This window comes from Prunus persica, chromosome G2 (genome assembly GCF_000346465.2).
Source record: "Prunus persica cultivar Lovell chromosome G2, Prunus_persica_NCBIv2, whole genome shotgun sequence".
Taxonomy (NCBI): domain Eukaryota; kingdom Viridiplantae; phylum Streptophyta; class Magnoliopsida; order Rosales; family Rosaceae; genus Prunus; species Prunus persica.
In genome coordinates, this window is record NC_034010.1 from 9,472,381 (window position 1) to 9,485,257 (window position 12,877).

At 40.0% G+C, this 12,877-nt stretch overlaps 1 protein-coding gene across 1 annotated transcript; it reads right to left on the bottom strand.

Moving 5' to 3' along the window:
- Positions 349-5,180, bottom strand: LOC18786480 (uncharacterized protein YnbD). The gene is made up of 2 exons (XM_007218143.2): positions 4,421-5,180; positions 349-684 (listed from the first exon to the last, which is right to left on the bottom strand). Exons 1-2 carry the CDS (start codon positions 4,962-4,964, stop codon positions 500-502), a joined length of 729 nt encoding a protein of 242 aa, XP_007218205.1. The 5' UTR covers positions 4,965-5,180; the 3' UTR covers positions 349-499.

Consider the following 12,877-nt stretch of genomic DNA (forward strand, 5'->3'; position numbering starts at 1 on the left):
TTCTTCTCGGTAAGGTATTGCATTGGGCTGAGCATTTATTTGGGCCGAAGCGTGGATTTTTTTGGGCCTCAACACCAACATATAGCATTATTAAAAATAAAAAATAAACTCCCCAATCTTTAAAAAAAAACAAATCACTAATAATTTGGAAATTTAACACTACGCAGCGAAGCTCAATGGCAATCTGTGTTCGAGAGGAGAGAGGTCATCAACAGAATGGAGTAAGGGGACCATGAATAACTCTTCTGAAGCTGAGAAGCAAAATGGGTGTGCATCATATGATCAATTTTTACGACACCAGCAATGCAAACAGACCAGGAAATCAGGAATGAACAAAGAGGGTAAGGATGAGGGTTAGAAGACTAACAGAAATCTGGGATAAACAATAACAATCATTGCACAATTTAATACGTTGAAAATAAGAAATCATCTTATGTCTTATCAATCTGTTTTTTTTTTCTTGCACTAAAATAGATTCAATGGCTGAAGTTACATTCGTTTATCCATTCTTCTGAGAAGGAGACAACCGATGTTTTGACCACTCTTCCAGAGCCCTGCGGTGTAGAGCATTCATCCTAATGTAAGGACGCTTTTCTCGAATTAATTTCTCAGCGTTTTTCCAATCCTCTGCCACCCCAAGAGCAACTAATAGTGCACACATGACAGCCACACTTCTTCCATGACCTAAAACAGACAACATAAAAGAGAACGGATAATTACAACTCACTACCATCAGCCATCAAACATCGTTTAAGAGAAAGCAAATACATAAGAATTTGTAATGAGAAATATAAATGATTCTTCAAACTCCACCACTTCGAGAATGGGTGTTTGCATAAATTTTACTAGGGTTTGTGTTTTTAAATCAAAGGACTTAGATATAACAATTTACTTTAAAGTATTTGCATAAAATATTATAAGAACATAAAAAGACAGTTTTGATACTGTTAGTTATGGATGGACAAGAAAAATTCAAAATGGTTTCAGTTCATCTGGGGTAAATGGATTTAGATTGATTGGAATCCAGAAAAACCAATCCAGTTTGCAGAATTTCTTTTTCTTATTGATTCCTTGGGGAACATGGAAGTGTCCTGACTGCAAAAAACTCTATAACCAGACAGTTAGGGATTACAGTCTAAAGGACTATATGTAGGGGCAAGCCCTAAAAATCACCCCAAATCTCCAACCTTAGCATCTTTAGCATGTTTGGCAATGGCTGATCCAAATACTAGAAATCTGGGAAGCTCCATCTTGTTTGAGTTTTTCTGGCCAAATCATTCTCAAATCTCAGTCTAATTGCATCATTTCCAGTATTACTATACTAGAATAACCAGGTTATATAACCCATATCTTAATGAAACAAGTCCTCACCAAGAAGCTGAAAAAATAAAAAGCTGTTTGTGTGTTTGTTAGTGTGTTTACAAGCTAAAAATTTGAATAGTCCTCTGCCCATTTCAGGGTATATTCAATTCATTATACTCACAATTACATGCTTAAAAGTACAAAAATTACATTTAACAAGTGTGTGTGTGAGATGTACTGATGCAGGAGCATCTACAAGGCTCTCTAAAAGTACTTGGGCCGTTAGTCAATTGGGCTAGGGTTCTGGTTTCTTCTTTTGTTCTCCTATTGTAACTAGGATTTGGCTTAATTTCCTGTTTAGGTTTTTAATTTCCTATGTTAATTAGGTTTTATGTATTCTAGTATAAATAGGCTATTAAGAGACTCTTGTATTCAGTTTTTGTTGATGAATATAATTTCAGACTTAAGTCTATAGAGTTTCTAATGGGATTTTTCCCTAAAACTCAACTATCTTCGTTCCTTCTTCTATTTCATTGCTTTATCCTTCTATTCCCTGTATTTTGGGTAGTTTGGGTCGCTGACCAGCAGCTTATAGCAGCTGCCCTGCATCATTTACTGCAGAACCAAAAGCTGTGGCAACATTTTTTCCGAAAAGAAATCACTGGGCAAGGTCGTATCTCTCTTCAAAGAGAGACAGTCGCAACAGTTTCAAGGGAAATTAGAATTAAAAAAGTATACGATATGATATGCCCGTTAAGTTTTCTTTTTTACATTTTTTTAAAAAAGATAATACATAAGTTCATAGTGCCGAGCGTTTCAAAGATGTATCGAGAACCGAAAGCAGTGTGAATCATTTCACCCTCTTTTTGAACAGGGGTGGATTATAACACTTCCGTTGTATAAATATTTTCGTTTTATGTTGCATGAACATTTCAAGGGAATTTAAATTTCACATAGCTGGCACAGAGGTGGAACTTACGCTATTAGAATGCCATCGGGTTTGGGGAAGGAAGTGAGGAAGTGGTAAACAATGGAGGATGGAGTTTTTTTAGTTTTTTCTTCTTTCTTTGGGCAAAGAAACATAATTTTATTAAAGAAGGAAAGATAATTACAAAGAGGTAACAGAGGGAGGTTGCTTAGGTTGGAAACTTAGTGGCTTGAGTTTGGATAGGTAGAATGAGGTACCAGAGGGAGCAAGGAGCTAGAAGAGGGCTTCTAGCTCAACGACAGTAATAAGGGTGCTAATTAGAAACTTTATCGTGGTATGAGAGCAGGAGATCCTGAGTTTGAATCCCTGCAATTGCATCGTTCCTATATAAGTTTGAGTCCACGTAGTGATCTCAGACAGTGGAGACAGACCCATATGTGAGGGGCCATTAGAGAATATAAAAGCTTAAGCTTTTTGGTAAAGTGGTAAACCAACAAACTTTGTCAATGCTGTTACAAATGTTTTGTATTAGGTGCAAGTTTCCAACCTCAGTAACCTTCCACGGAAATTAAGGGATATCAGATAAAGCTGTCGAGGAGAGGAAGTCTGGGGGTTCAGGATAATATGCCTAATAAAGTTTAGATGATTAAACAAAGCCCTGGTAAGTTCTCTACGAATGTCCTTCCAATTCTATGGAGGAAGAGATTGCTAGGAAAGGGCACGAACCATTAAACATAGTTTTGGGTGAGGGGCTGTGTCCTTTGGCAGTGGAAGAAGATACCAACAGAAACAATTTTCCAAATTGGAAGGTTAAGACACAGGGCCATTCTTTTCTCATGATAATCAGCACTGATATGGACCTAAATGATGAGGACTATGATTATGAGGGCCCCACTCGGAAATATGCCAAGCATAAGATTCCTTGTCTTTACCCTGTTGGCTTTCCTTTGTTTTTGTTTTCTTCTTTAGGAACATAGTTTGCAGGAATGTGCAGGGTGCTGTGCAGGCAGTAAACGCTCCTGGCCTCTGGTAGAGAGGTGATCAAGTACTATGAAATGGAGGTGTTTGCTATTTTTGAACCTTGGATAAGTAAGGATAAAACTGGTACAATGATCAACAAGTTGGAGTTTCCCAAAGATCAAGCAAAGGATGCCAGTGGTTTTGCAAGAGGTATTTGGATATTATGGGAAGTCAGAAGAGTATCTACTAAGATCATGACTACTAATGAACATGTCATCACAGCAAGCACTGCTTCTGCAGTGGTAAGAACTGGCTTTTTGCGTTGCACATGATAGCCCTGGCCTACTTAAAGAACTGGGTTGTGGAAGTTCCTTGTTGAGGCTTCTGAGAGCCATTCATTGTTTTAGGTGCTGCCTGGATACTTTTAATGGAATTCATTTTAGCAGTGAGAACAATGGGGTGTGTCCGCAAGCACAATGAAAGGTTTTAGGCAATGGATTGATAGGGAGCCTATCATTAATTTGGATTCACAGGACCCAAGTTCACATGGTCCAAAGGCTGAGAAACTGGAAGAGTTGTTACGGAGATGATTGATACAGGGTGGAAGAGTTGTTACGGAGATGGGTACGCAATGGGGTTTATATCAGACATTGTCAGAAACCTGTTCAAAACGTCAAATTATTGTCCTCCTATGTCTCTCTTGGAGTCAGATAAGATTCCTAATTATTTTAGGTTTTAGCCACTTGAATGAAACATGAGAACCTTGGTATATTGGTGGATGAATGTTGTCCAAAGTGTCGGGATGTTGGGCTCAATGAAGCTTATGAGTCCATTGAGAAAGAGGTGTTGAGTAATTTGTCTCACAAAAAGAGAAGGTTGTGAAGGAATTCAAAAAGCTTTGTACATAAACTATTCCCCGTTTCTTATCTTGCAGGAGCAGTGGTTGATCAGAAGGCGAGAAATTCTTGGCTGAATGAAGGTGACTGAAACGATAAGACAGTGTCCTCAGGGCTTAATTCTAAGGCCAACTTATATGCGCATTGCAACACAAATACCCCTTCTGAACTATATAGGTATCTAAAACCAAAATACCAGACACTTCTTATATAATATATCTAAAGCAAGAAGAGCTCAGAATGAATTAGAATTATCAAATATGCATTGCAACAAGAAGTGGCTCTCATCATCAGCATGATATATTAACAAAAATGAACTCATTTTGCAGCATACCGTATGCACAGTGGACCAAAACAGGCCTTTTCTGGTCCCTCTTTCGACAAGCCCATTTGACAGCGGATTCAATGGCGGCCGGCTGAGGAGCCCTTGTGTCCCATGTCGGGACACACAAATAAGAATGCCCTGAAAACTCCGGCCTTCTTGGCAACTCACAGGTGCAATCAACAATGGCAGGGTCATCTGGTGGCAGTTTATCAGGGGAAGAAGGCCATCCGCCGACATACAAACCCTCGCAGATTTCACTATAAGGAGCCTCTCCACTGAGCAATCTTCGCAATGCCGAGAAGAATCGGACAAAATACAAATATGGGCTGAACATAATGATTGACCAAATTGGGAAACTCCCATCTGGGTTCTTGCCCAACAGCATGGGAAGGTCTATGGATGGGTGAGAAGCTAAGGAAACCAACATGGATACCAAAGAGCCATACAAAAATGGAATTGATAGCAGAGTGAAACCTAACCTTCTCAGGTTTGCGAAGAAGAAGAAGAGCACTGCTGCTTTCAACCCTATCAGAACTGATAGGCCGACACCCATCTTTGCTCTACCCAAAACTCTCCCCAACACTATTTTTTGGTTTTTTTTCTTAAGAAATAGTGTCAAAGCCCAGAAAACGAAAATCAGAAATGAAGAAACACACACCAAGATCCTCAGAGAGAATGAATGAACCCAGTTTGTGAAAGGACCAATAAATCATCTTTTTTTTAAGGACAAATTACATAAAATCCCCTGAACTATAGGGTCATTTTCAAGTTCATACTCAATTTTAGAGATATTTATAAGTGCATACCCAAACTCCCAAAAATCCTACAAATTGCCCCCTTTCGTTACCTAAACCGCTAATGAGTTTGTTAAATACTGACGTGTCAAAAGTGAAACCCATTTTTTAATGACGTGAACTTCCACAAGGACAAAAAATTAATAATAAATTATTTTAAAAAATCTCTCTCTCTCTCTCTCTCTCTGTGAACCCAGAACCATCCCAGCCTGCAACGAACCTAGAACCATTCAAGCCATAACCCCACCCCCTCCTCCAACCATCATCGTCGCAACTCACGAACCCAACCCCGTCGCAACCCCAGCCACCCAACAATCCATGAACACAGCCTTGCTACAACTCACGAACCTAACCCCTCGGCAACCCCAGCCACACTGCAATCCACAAACCCCAACCACCCCACGACCCACAAACCTAGCCTCGCCTGCCCTGAACAACAAGCCCAACAATTGAAACTTTCTCCATATGATCAAACCCAGCAATACATTTTGCTCCAAAAGCAAGACCCCAAAATTTGTGATTCTATCACACCCTGCAAGACCCATTTGCCAAAAACCCCTATCCATGATGTGTAATCAATGAACAACCTTGCAAACTCAAAACGCTAATCGAATTTGCAGACCCAATTGCTTCTAGGGCTTGGTTCGACACCAAGCTACAAAATCCCAAATCCAAATACGTCAAATTATGTGATAAATTCAGCAGCGAAACAACTCCAAAATTCCCAAAATTCTTTCTCTTTTTCAGCAAAACCTTGGATAATGTGGGACACCCCTTTGCCAAAGCGCAAAGACCTTCGTCCCCAACATTATCAAAGATCAATACTTCATCAAATTGGTATGAAATTTCATGTGGGGTTTCCAGACTCAGGTTGATTACGTCGATTTTGGGGCATGTTTGGGCCAAGAATGCAAGGTCGGTGTCGGTGATGAACTTTGGTGTTTTGAATGTGACTAAATTTTGAAGGAGAGAGAGAGAGAGAGAGAGATTTTTTTAAATAATTTAAACAGTAAAATAATTTTTTCATTACTTTGTGGTCCACGTGGAAGTCCACATTATCAAAAACATAGGTCCAACTTTTGGCTAACAAAGGGGGCAATTTGTAGGGTTTCTAGGAGTTTGAGTGTGTAATCATAAATGCCCCCAAAATTGGGTATGAATTTGAAAATGACTCTATAGTTTAGGGGGTTTTATGTAGTTTGTCCTTTTTTTACTATCAATAAAACATCTTTTTATAGGGTTTGTTACACCCTAATATTTAGACCAAATGTAAAATTAACTAAGTACATCCTATTTAACTACAAAAAAGACCATTGATACACCCTACTAAATGCTATCACACAACACCAAACTCATTCAAGAGTTGGATATCGAACATTATTAGACTACCAAATCCACCTTACTGCCGAATATGGCGGAACTACCATAGGGGCTACAGTGGACCATAGCCCAGTGAGGTTTTTGGGAAAAAAAAAAAAACAAACCTACATATTTGTCTTCTTTCAAATATAGCCTAGTATGTATTAACCTACTAAGTTTCAAAAAAATTCAATTCTTTATGAATTTAGTTGCATGGCAACAACAAAAGTACAACACATTAAAATAGGTACACTTTCAATTTTGTTGTTGAACATGTTTTTATTTTGATAATATATGATTTTGGTTGCATTTAATATGTATTTGTTTGAACTTAAAGCTTATTGGAAATTGCACGGGGTTTGTAGCTCAAATAGATAAAACCATTTACCCTTGTCTAAGGTTCAATTTTCCCTCCCCCAATATCGCTTGTATCCAAATAATTTTTTTTTAAATTATTGAAAATTAATCAATTGAGCTATGAACTAGCGTAATTTACATGATTTAATGTGTACTTCTATTTCTACAAAGATTAGAAATTGTAAGTACAAAAACAATGATCATTAGAATTTTAGCTAATAAATGTAGCTAGCCTACCCGTTGAAAAATTGTTGGTTCCCCCTGTTGCCGAATACTCCATCAGACCACCAAACCCACCTTGCTACCGGACTTGCTGCTTAACCCACCAAAAGCTGCCGACCAAACTTCAAGGTATGTAACCGATTTTTGGTGAAGCTAGTGCCTCCTGCAGATTAGACAACATATGATGTTGAATAGAGTATTGAGAGGGAACTATTATACGCAAGGTCAAAGAATTGGGGTTGTCTATCTTCCTGGTGACAGGGATATTAGGGAAAGATTCCTGGTTTATTAAGAAGTTAATCATCAATTACTTCTACGGCTGTGAAGTTGTCCCAACACTTGGCCATTTACCAAATCTTAGACATGTTGACTTTTACTTTATGGATAAGCTTAAATGTCTAGGAGATGAGTTTTATGGTTATAACCAAACCAGGGCAGCTTTGTTCCCAGCATTGAAAACCTTTGGATTTGTTTCTTGCCACGCTTTAATTGAATGGAAGGAAGCAACTACGATGTCAACAGTAGTGGTGTTTCCCTGCCTTGAGGAGTTGAGTCTCAATTCTTTGATGCAATTGAAAAATGCTCCCAGTCATTTTCCATCTCTCTGGAAGTTGAACATACATGTTCTTGACAATGTCATGCCAATAGAAAACATATGCAGCCAACTAACCACACTCACTTCCTTCTATGTGCAAGGGATTAAGGAGCTTACTTCTCTGCTAGTAGGGATGGTGAAAAAGAACCAGAATCTTCAGTCACTGATTATCGGCCATTTTGAAAACCTGATGCACTTACCTAATGGACTGCTACACAAACTTCCTCTTCTTGATGAGTTGTTTATATCAAGTTGCCCTAATATAAAACTCATTCCAATTACAGAAGGCGTACTATGTCTCCGGGAACTAAACATTAAGGATTGTAAGAAACTATCAAGCTTGCCGAGTGGGTTAAAATATTGCACCTCTCTTCAGATGTTGAGTATAAGTCGTTGCCCATCAATTCCAATTCCACAAGTCCTCCCACCATCCCTCCTTCTGTTGGAAGTTGAATTTTGTTGTGCATTAACAAGCTTAGCAGGTGGTCTTGAATGTCTTACCACCCTTCAACAGTTCAGTATAGCTTATTGCCCTAAGCTAACATCCATTTCAATTCACAGTCTCACCTCCCTCCACAATTTGTTTATTTATAATTACGGACCGAAATCCATCAGTAGTTCTCTGGAGGAGTTGTCTTTACTTGGTTGCACATCCCTCTGTGATTTGAACATTCGAAATTGCAAGGTCACAAGTATATTTAGGGGGCTAAAATATTATACTTCTCTTTGTTCACTGTGTGTTAATATGTAACATCCCACATCGACCAATAGAGAGGGAGTGTGACAATTTGGTATCAGAGCCACTTTGCCATATGGTGCGAGTGTGCCAATGAGGACGTCAGGCCCCTAAGAGGGGTGGATTGTAACATCCTACATCGACCAATGGAGTGGGGGTGGTGTGCCTTATATGTACATGCCCACCTCCATCTAGTACGAGGCCTTTTGGGACCTTACTGGCTTCGGAGTCATGGGAACTCCGAAGTTAAGCGAGTTGGGGCTAGAGCAATCCCAAGATGGGTGAACCACTGGGAAGTTGCTCGTGAGTTCCCAGAAACAAAACCGTGAGGGTAGAGAGGGGGGCCCAAAGCGGACAATATCTTGCTACGGTGGAGCACATCCCAAGATGTGACATAATACTTGTCCAGACTTGATGCATTTACCAATTGATGGGCTGCAAACCCTCCTTTTTCTTGAGGAGCTGAGAATATGTTATTGCCCTAATCTAGAAGATGTTCCCAATTTAGACAACCTAACATCCCTCCTTGAGTTGCATATTTATAGCAAGTGGGCTAGCCTCCTGCATATCTCTTACCAATTTGTTAATCGACTCATGCCCCAACTTGGTATCTATTGTAGAGGATGTATCTAGGCCGCAATCCCTGACTCGTTTATCAATATTTTATTGTGGGAAGTTATAATGTTTGCCGACTGGCCTGAAGTTTCTGACTCGTTTTGAACTTCTAACAATCGGTGAGTTCTCGAAGGAGCTTGATTGTTTCCCTGATTTTGAGGCTCCACCAAGAGTTCAAAAAATAAGGTTGTAGGGATGGCCAAAGCTCAAGTCTCTGCCTCAACAAATTCAACACTTCACTTCTCTCACATCTTTGTCTATAATATCTTTTAACCAAGTGGAGACTTTGCCAGAATGGTTGGGTAACCTTACATCTCTTACATTCCTAGGTATTCAGAGGTGCGAGAATCTGATGCATCTACATCTGGTCAAAGCTATGCAACGCCTCGACAAATTACAAGAGCTAGTGGTTGATGGATGTACCCGTTTAGAGGAAAGATGTGCAAAAAAGGTTGGCCTAGAATGGCCCAAGATTTCTCATGTTCCAAACGTCACGGGTAATTTCTTCTCAAATATTTTTTCACTTTTCCCTCACTTTTATTTTTCTTTTCTTCAGTACTGACCAAGCCTGTTTTTGAATCAGTTTACTGATGGATTAGTAAGCTTGGGGGAAGGGGAAGTACATGTCCAAAGAGTTGCTTAAGGTTTCACATTGAAGTGCAACGTAAGCTTTTCAAGTTTCTCTTTTTATTTCTCTTCTTACGTACGTTTCTATTCGATCATATTCAACCAGTTCCCCTTATGCGATTTATTATTACTGTTTGGGCAAATAATCTTGTGGGAGAATATTCGCTTCTAGATCCTTCAACCTTCGATCTTCCTTCTCTCTCTTCCTTGATTCTTGTAAAAAAGACCGGAGTAAATAGACCACACCCGGTTGGTGTTGGCCAAAGCCCTTCAATACTTAAGTTAGTTCCAGTGTTTGTAGGAAAACAATAGCTAACAAAAGGGTACGGTGTTGTATGTATGATGTGAAACAGGCGGCCAAAGCTGTGTGTGGTGGCCGGAGCCGTGTGGAGAAAAAATGGAGAGTGGAGAGTAGAGAGGGAGAGAGAGCTTCAGGTATTTTTCTCGGGTATAAGGAGTAGGTTTTTCGAAGTAGGTATAGATGTAGGTTTTTCGAAGTACCTTGAATGATGAATGAAATCATCTATTTATAGGAGCCTCGGGCTAGGATTTAGTAGAGAATAAACTCTTAATAGGAGGAGTTTATTCTTTGCCCAAATTCGTAGGGATTGAGTCGGACTTGATTATATCTCTTTATTTGGATATTATCTGAATTAATGATATTATCTATATTAAGTATAAGATAATATCCTATAATTAAGATATTATCCCTATTAATTAATTGGCCAAATAATTGGTTCACTTAATTAATTAATTTAGGAGATAATCTTTTTTTCTACGTGGCGTGATGTGATTGGAGACGAAAATATTTGCTCCCACAAATGGCCCCCAAGCTTCTGCATGGCCCTTTTGTGGCATGTAGGAGATGAAATTATTTTTCGGGCTCTCCAATTGTATCTAGGCTTTATTTTGTGAATTGGACTCCTTTTGCAAATCGGATTCCCAATTGGAGCAAGCTTCTGACTGTTCTTGGAGTTGGATTCCAAGTAGGGATGAACTTGTGATCCCTTTTTTTACCCGAGTTGTTCAACTTGTATAAATATAGGTATTCTCTTCATTCTTTCTCACATCGCAAACTTAACTTCTCTACCTTCTAACTTGAGAAAGATCTTGCAGAATTTGTACTGCTTATAGAAAATAGAGGAGTTTCCGTGCATCCCAAATTTAAGTCGAGCTCGTAAATATATACATATATATATTATTAATTTTTTTGATTTTCGGCAGCAAGGAGGTGGTCAAGGGCTGGAGAATTCGTGCTGGATCCAAATACAGCATGCACGCTTGGAGCGACCTGGTCTAGGCTGGAGCTGGCGTGATGCAGGGCTGGTGCACGTGTTGGGCTCGAAGAGAGAGCATGGAAGAGCTAGGCTCAGAGCAGAAGGATGGAGGCGTTGGGCCTTTGCCGTCGACATGGGCTTGCGCCAGGCAAGCGGGCTTTGCTAGTTGGAGCTGGGCCACGTGCGCTGCTAGAGAGATGGGCTTGAGCTAGAAGGTGGGCTAGGTTGCTCTCCCTGGGCTACTCCAAGCTTGGCCACTTCCTCTTTTTTTTTCTTTTTCTGCCAGCCCCTTCTTTCTCCTTTTTTATTTTATTTTTAAATTTCTACCAGCCCTTTTTTTTTTCTTTTCTTTTTTGTATTCTAACTTGTAGAATTTTCTTCTTCTCTTGCAGTTGTCCGTTGATCATGTCTTCTGAAGATGGTAGCAAGTCACCAAGCTTCCAAGTACCTTTGTACCTGTGGGGAGGCTCCCAAGTGTAGAAGAAGAGGTTTGTGGCCAATCTACACTGCGTTACAACTGAAGCTCAGTTCCAGAGGTGGCAGGCAGTTTATGCTTCTGCAATTCTTGCTGACGTGCATATCAAGCTAGCGAAGCCCTTGACTGACGACGTGCCCTGCGTGGATGCAAATGATCCAAATGCCAGAATAATCACCTTCCGTCCCTTTTATTTCTCCTTGGGCTTCACATTCCAGCTACCAAAGCTTTTCAAGGAGGTGTTCTGCGCAATGGGGTGTGCTCCAAGTCAATGTATTCTGAACGTCTACCGAGTAATCATGTGTTTTGAAAATCTGAGCCGTTTCTTCATGTAGGAGCTGATGGTGCAAGAGTTCTTCTATTTTTTCGAAGTGAGGCGCTTCGAGGTGTACGCCCAAGTTCGCATCTACAATGTCAAGCTATTTGATAGTCTCAGTCAAGGAGATCGTGTGTGGCACGATGATGTGTTGGAAGTCAGCGGACGGTGGAAAGGCGACGTTGGTGATGGTCCACTTGTTCCCATCACCTATTGCAACGGTACGCCTTTTTGCGGTTTTTGATATGTTTTATTTGAATTTCTTGAAGTGTGGCTAACTAACTTCTATCTTATACTTGTAGCGAGTAACATCAGCAAGAAATTGGAGGTTGGACTGGACATGGCTAAGGTCCGTTGTGCTTTGAACATCCCCCCAAGGTTTCACGAGTGGCGTTAGCTGTTAAGCGAGTATCGGGAGGAAGACGGTGGATTGCCCCCTGCCGAGGATGTCGAGAGATAGAAGCAGGATTGTTCGGACCCTGATGATCTACCTGCTGGACATGAGGAGTGCTCCGTTGACCCCTTCTCAAAGAGGAAGACTGATGTCAAGTCTGTCATAACACAAGCTACTTCTTCATAGGCAAGGAATGTGTCTCCATTGAGGAAGAAGCCAAAGCTCCCTTCTACTGAGAAGAGGCAAGTTGGAGCTGTTCCCGCCTCATATGCCAAGGTCAAACATCTCGTTGGTGCAGATAGTGTTGTGTTCCTTCCAGGTGCCAATATATGGTTAGTATAGTGGTACAAATAAGGGTGTCGATCCACAGGGACCAATTAGACCTCTATAAATTACTAGCTTTGAAAGAACCCTAACTAAAAATGAAAGTGACAATTTGAAAGTAGTTTTTTTGTTGTAAATGAAAAATAACTTAAGATGCAAGAAGAATGTAGCAGTGAATGATATATTGATGTAGAAAGAATAGGGATGAGACCAGGGATTTCGAATTCACCATTGCAAAACCAATTCCATGTTTATAAAGTTAAACCATATTCAACTACCAACCTGTTTTCAGAGTTCATTTTACATATATATGATCAGCCATATGATGTCTGGTTTTGATCAAATTCTCCTAATCTGCAACCTAATTGGGATGTT